This window comes from Acanthamoeba castellanii (genome assembly GCF_000313135.1).
Source record: "Acanthamoeba castellanii str. Neff unplaced genomic scaffold scf7180000084758, whole genome shotgun sequence".
NCBI classification, from domain to species: domain Eukaryota; phylum Discosea; order Longamoebia; family Acanthamoebidae; genus Acanthamoeba; species Acanthamoeba castellanii.
This window is the reverse complement of record NW_004457380.1, coordinates 965,609-971,102: the sequence shown is the minus strand read 5'-3', so window position 1 is coordinate 971,102 and position 5,494 is coordinate 965,609. Positions and strand designations below refer to the sequence as shown.

The 5,494-nt window shown below is 62.0% G+C and overlaps 2 protein-coding genes across 2 annotated transcripts in view; both read right to left on the bottom strand.

Annotated features, from left to right (window-relative positions):
- ACA1_220790 (Fbox domain containing protein) overlaps nt 1–1,361 on the bottom strand; it is a gene marked incomplete at both ends in the record, with an annotated part of 1,746 nt that extends 385 nt beyond the window's left edge. Inside the window, one exon of the mRNA XM_004337283.1 lies at nt 100–1,361. Within this exon, the coding sequence (XP_004337331.1) occupies nt 100–1,361 (1,262 nt within the window). The remainder of the gene's footprint in view (nt 1–99) is intronic.
- A 373-nt stretch (nt 1,362–1,734) lies between these two features.
- The window catches only part of ACA1_220780 (urease, gamma subunit), a gene marked incomplete at both ends in the record, with an annotated part of 4,416 nt that continues 656 nt past the window's right edge, over nt 1,735–5,494 (bottom strand). The window contains 15 exons of the mRNA XM_004337282.1: nt 1,735–1,797; nt 1,894–1,969; nt 2,053–2,169; nt 2,252–2,499; nt 2,589–2,680; nt 2,795–2,870; nt 2,993–3,063; nt 3,149–3,290; nt 3,403–3,518; nt 3,613–3,723; nt 3,815–3,888; nt 4,067–4,133; nt 4,355–4,445; nt 4,526–4,928; nt 5,124–5,444. Of these exons, the coding sequence (XP_004337330.1) occupies nt 1,735–1,797; nt 1,894–1,969; nt 2,053–2,169; nt 2,252–2,499; nt 2,589–2,680; nt 2,795–2,870; nt 2,993–3,063; nt 3,149–3,290; nt 3,403–3,518; nt 3,613–3,723; nt 3,815–3,888; nt 4,067–4,133; nt 4,355–4,445; nt 4,526–4,928; nt 5,124–5,444 (2,068 nt within the window). The remainder of the gene's footprint in view (nt 1,798–1,893; nt 1,970–2,052; nt 2,170–2,251; nt 2,500–2,588; nt 2,681–2,794; nt 2,871–2,992; nt 3,064–3,148; nt 3,291–3,402; nt 3,519–3,612; nt 3,724–3,814; nt 3,889–4,066; nt 4,134–4,354; nt 4,446–4,525; nt 4,929–5,123; nt 5,445–5,494) is intronic.

The window sequence follows — 5,494 nt, the reverse complement described above, 5'->3', positions numbered from 1 at the left end:
GCGGTCGAGGCGGCCGGGGCGCCGAAGCTCGAGGTGGTGCCAGCGCCGAAGCCGCCGAGTGAGGGGAAGCCGCCGCTGGTGGTGGCTGAGGGAGTGGACGGGGTGGGGCCAAAGCGCGAAGAGCCGGTCGAGGTGGTGCCAGCGCTGAAGCCGCCGAGCGAGGGGAAGCTGCTGCTGGTGGTGGCCGAGGGAGTGGACGGAGTGGGGCCAAAGCGCGAAGAGCCGGTCGAGGCGGCCGGGGCGCTGAAGGTCGAGGTGGTGCCAGCGCTGAAGCCGCCGAGCGAGGGGAAGCCGCCGCTGGTGGTGGCCGAGGGAGTGGACGGAGTGGAGCCAAAGCGCGAAGAGCCGCCAAAGAGGCCGCCGCCGATGGTGCCGGTTGATGCGGCCGGGGCGCCAAAGAGGCCGCCGCCCTTGGAGGGCGTGGTGGCGCCAAAGAGCGAAGTCGAAGCGGTCGCGGCGCCGGTGCCAGCGCCGCCAAACAGGGACGAGGTGCCGCCGCCGCCAAAGAGCGAAGACCTCGAGGTGTAGGTCGAGGTGGTGGCGCCAAAGAGCGAAGTCGAGGGCGCCGTGGAGCCGGTCGACGGGGCGGTGTCGTCGCATAGCTCCGGATGATGCCGCATCAAATTCGCATGTAGCTCAGCATCGGTGTAGCACACCAAACCACGTTGAAGTGGCGGTCTCAGATCGCGATGCGCGGCCTCGGTCCACCTCACGCTTTCCAGCCTACCGTCCTTATTGCGCAGCTCCAAGATGCCCATCCTTTCGAGCTCTGTGATCAGCTCTCTGCGCCTGTCGCAGTCGTCGTCGTCGTCGCCGCCGCCGCCGCCGCCGCCGTATCGTCGTCGTTGTCCCCGTCGTCGTTTTAGTCGTCGTCGTCGTCGTTGTCGTCGTCGTTCATCGTCGTCGTCGTCTCCAATGAGCTGAAGGGATGTGGCGGCGTTGGCGTCGTACGCAGCCGCGATCATCTGCCTCATGTCATCGTCGATGTCGTTCACGAGGCTACTCAGTACGCCCCACTGCCACCTTTGACCGGGACGATGATGACGCCGACAGGTGCAGCATGTGCATGCGGCGCCCTTGGTCAGATCGTGCCTGCAGCAGCCCGACTTGCCATCAGGGTCGTGAGCCTCCGTCAGACAACGCACGCACTCGCGGAGGGGCGTCACCGTCGCGTCCACGCCCATGCGCTGCAAGGCGTCCCTCCATCTCGGATGGTATCGATCCAGATGGTGGTGCCAGAGATCGGCATCGTCAGAGATCCTGCGCAAGGCTCTCGATGTGGCCGAGCATCGGAGCGTAAGATCCTCCAGGCTGACATATCGCAGGATATGCAGGCACAGCTCGTCCGGCAGCTGCTCCATCAACGGGTGCGAGAACGACGAAGAAGATTTATCGGGGCTCTTTGTTTATTATCTCGACGAGCAGAAGAAGATTTATCGGGGCCACATCCCAGATCTGTTTATTAACATCTAACATTTCCCGTATGCTAAATAAAATGAAATGCAATGAGTTAGTCGAGCCACATCAGAAGAGGAAGAAGCGCTGGGCGAGGGGCAGCTTGGACGCCGGGTCACAGGCAAGGATCTCGCCATCGACCTGCACCTCGTACGTCTCGGCGTCGATCTTCACCTGCACACAGCAAAAAAGGTAAGTTGTCACCACTACCAGCTGGTGGTGGTGCCCAGGGCAGACCAACCTGGGGCAGGGTGCCGTTGAGCTTCATGTGGGCCTTGGTCAGATTGCGGCAGCCCTTGACCGCTCCACCCGCTTGGCGAGCTCATACTTGTTCACCTCCCCCTGTGTGCGGCCACAATCTCGGATGAGTACGTGTGCGTGCGTGTCTGTGCGTGTGCGTGTGCGTGTGCGTGTGTGCTGTGCGTGAGGCCGACGTACGCTTTCAACCGCGAGTTGTGATACGAAGGCGATGGAGCACTTGGCCGCCGCCTTGCCGAGAGCCGCAAACATGGGCCTGCACACCGAACATGATCACGGAATGATTGGAATGCTTGTGGCCCGTGTAGGGTGGTGTTGAGGTGGAAAGGCCGAAAGTACCGCATGATGACCGGTTCGGGCGTGGGAATCGATGCGTTGGGATCGCCCATCTGCGCGTATGCGATCACCCCGCCCTTCACCACGATCTCCGGCTTGCTGCCGAAGAAGGCCGGCTTCCTGTGTCGCGTACGTCATGCATCAACTGGGTCAGGCCGCCGCGCTCGTCGTCGTCATCGTCGCCGGGACGGGGGGTGAGTACCAGAGCACGAGGTCGGCGAATTTGCCGGTCTCCACGGAGCCGATGAGGTGGGCCAGCCCGTGCGTGATGGCCGGGTTGATGGTGTACTTGGCGATGTACCGTCGCACCCGGAAGTTGTCATTCTCCTGCTGCTGCTCCTTCTTCGCCTTGCCGCCGGCGACCGACTCTGCGTCGTCGTCCTTGTCTGGAACGAGGTGGCCGCGCTGCAGCTTCATCTTGGCCGCCGTTTGCCACGTGCGCGTGATGACCTGGTGGTGCGCATCACGCGGTGGGCGGTTAGGGTCGGGCTCGGGGGTGACCAGGTACCATTATTGCGCCTCGACTCCAACGAGAGTACCTCGCCCACGCGGCCCATGGCCTGCGAGTCGGAGGAGATCATGCTGATCGCGCCGATGTCGTGCAGTATGTCCTCCGCGGCGATCGTCTCCGCTACAATAGTGGCGCGTGCGGTATGTGCGTGCGTGCGTGTGTGATGGTACGTGCGTGTGCGGATGAGGGACGGTTTGTTTGAAGGCGGGCTGGCGGGCGGGCGGGTGGTCGTACCTCGAATGCGGCTTTCCGCAAAGGCGATGTCCTCATTGATCGTCTTGTCCAGGTGGTGGCACACCATCAACATGTCCTGCGAAAAATAAAAGAATATAAATGAAAATAAAATTAACCCATAATAATTAAAAGATAAATGGAATGATCATAAATCGTTTTTCAAAAAAGAAAGAGGAGAACCGGGACCGTCCTGCGTACCAGATGTTCATCCAGGGTGTTCACTGTGAAGGGGCGCGTAGGATTGGTGGACGAGGGCAGTACGTTGGGGTCTGTCGATGCCCGGCCACGTTAGTGTGCGGTGGTGTGCGCGTGCGAGTGCGTGTGTGTGCGCGTGTGTGTGGGTATTGCACGTACGACCAACGACGGAAAGGATGTCCGGGGCGTGCCCGCCGCCTGCGCCTTCGGTGTGGTAGGTGTGAATGCAGCGGCCCTCGAAGGCCTCCACCGTTTGCTCCACGCACGACGACTCGTTCAGCGTGTCCGTGTGAATCGTCACCTGTCGTTCTCGCGAGGTGAGTGGGTCGATGGAGATTATCATGCGTGCGAGTCGGTCGTGGTCATCATGGGGGCAACGATTGATGGCCAATGTGGGGCACAATTTGACGCACCTGGATGTCGTAGCGCTCGGCGATGGAGAGACAGGTGCGGATGGCCGAGGGCGTGGTGCCCCAGTCCTCGTGCAGCTTCAGGCCCACGGCGCCGGCCGCCACTTGCTCGTGCAGCCCTAATAATGACCGTCAATCGATCAATAATCAAAATTACAGATATGGGCCTAAAGTAAGAAGTGAAAGTAGAAGAAGAAGAAGAAGTCGGTGCACCTTCGGGTTTCGACGAGTTGCCCTTGCCGGTGAAGGCAAAGTTCATGGGCAGGTTGTCCGTGGCTTGGAGCATCATGCGGAAGTGGTTCGGCGAAGGCGTGCACGTCGTTGCTGTCCCGATCATCAACACACACACACACACACACACCACAGTCAGAGGCCAGAAGATGGCGATGCACATGGCACACGAAAGACAGGATACCGTTGGTCCCCGTGGAGGGTCCGGTGCCGCCACCAAGCATCGTAGTGACGCCGCTCGCCAGCGCCTCGTGTACTCTGGGGGGGGGGGTGGAGAGATAAGGGAGCGCGTGAGTGCGGGTGCGACGGAATCGATCGGCTGGTACCTTTCCTGCTGATGACGTCATCAGCAGTTGGTGCTGGTGTTCGTGAATTTGTGTGTGGTGCGCTGTTTTGCTTAAGGTGGTGGCTGACGGGAGATTATGCAGAACAGTACTGTTGCGGGCAGATGTAGTGGATGTGCGTGTCGATACCGCCGGCCGTCACGATCAACCCCTCGCACGCTGAAGGAGAAGCGTGAGTTGACAACATACACACGACACACACGACACACACACACAACGATCGAGGAAGCTACCGATCACATCAGTTGTCACACCCACTACCATCTGAACCCCTTCCATCACTAAATGTACAGCCACGCGCGACGCGACGCGACGCGACACCAACGATATGATTTGTTGTTAGGGATCCATGCTGCCTTGGGGAGAGCGACACGACGAACCATCAGGGTTTCCCGCCTTTCCGATTCCAGCGATGAGACCGTTCTTGATGCCAATGTCGGCCTTGTAGACGCCCGTGTAGTCCACGATCAACTGCACCAGCGGCGACGCCCATGGGGTGAGCGCAAGTGGTGATGGGCTCGAGCCTTGGCGGGTGATGGGCAGAGGCGTACGGCATTGGTGAGTACGCAGTCGAGCGCATCGGCGGCGGCGACGCCGGAGGCCTGGCCCATGCCGTCGCGCAGCACCTTGCCGCCGCCAAACTTGCACTCGTCGCCGTAGATCGCAAAGTCGTGCTCGACCTCGACCACGAGGCCCGTGTCGCCCAGCCGTACGAGATCGCCGGTGGTCGGCCCGAAGATGCTGGCGTAGTGCGATCGCGTCATCGTGGCCACGGCGCCGGCCCGCCGCTTCTTCTGTGTCTTGTGGGCAAACTTATGGCGCTCGAGGCTGCGCAGGATCTCGGGCGCGTTGTCGGCGCGCACCGGACCCGGCGCGAGGTCGTTGCCGCCCGACACCACGCGGCGGCCCGCAATGTCCACCAGCGGAACCGACTTGGTCTCGCCCGGCTCAAACCTGTTCACCGCCATCAGCAATCTTGTGAACGCCACACGTGTGCGGTGTGTGCGTGTGCGGTGTATGAGTGTGTGTGTGTGTGTGTGTGTGCGTGCGTGCATGTGTGTGTGTGGTGCGTGCGTGCGTGCGTGCGTGCGTGCGTGCGTGCGTGCGTGCGTGCGTGCGTGCGTGCGTGCGTGCGTGCGCTGAACGCACCGAACAGCGGTGCCGGCGGGAATGTTGAGTCGCTTGCCGTAGGCGAGGATGCGGTCGAACTGGAGATAGGGGTTGACCTCGCTGAAGTGGTAGTGGCTGCCCACCTGGATGGGCCGGTCGCACAGGCTCGTGACCTTGACCAGAGCCACCTCGCGCCCCGGGTTGAGCACGATATCGTCCCCGCCGCCGGCCAGCACCTGCCCTATGCCCTCGCTCCGCCCCACCTCCACCCCATCCACCACTCGCTCCGCCGCCGCCGCCAACTCTTCTTCGTCGCCGCAGTCGCCGCCCGGCGCCACCGGGTCGCTGCTCTGGGTCGGGCTGACCGACGATGGCTGGGAAGCGGCGGAGGCGGAGGCAGTGGCGGTGGT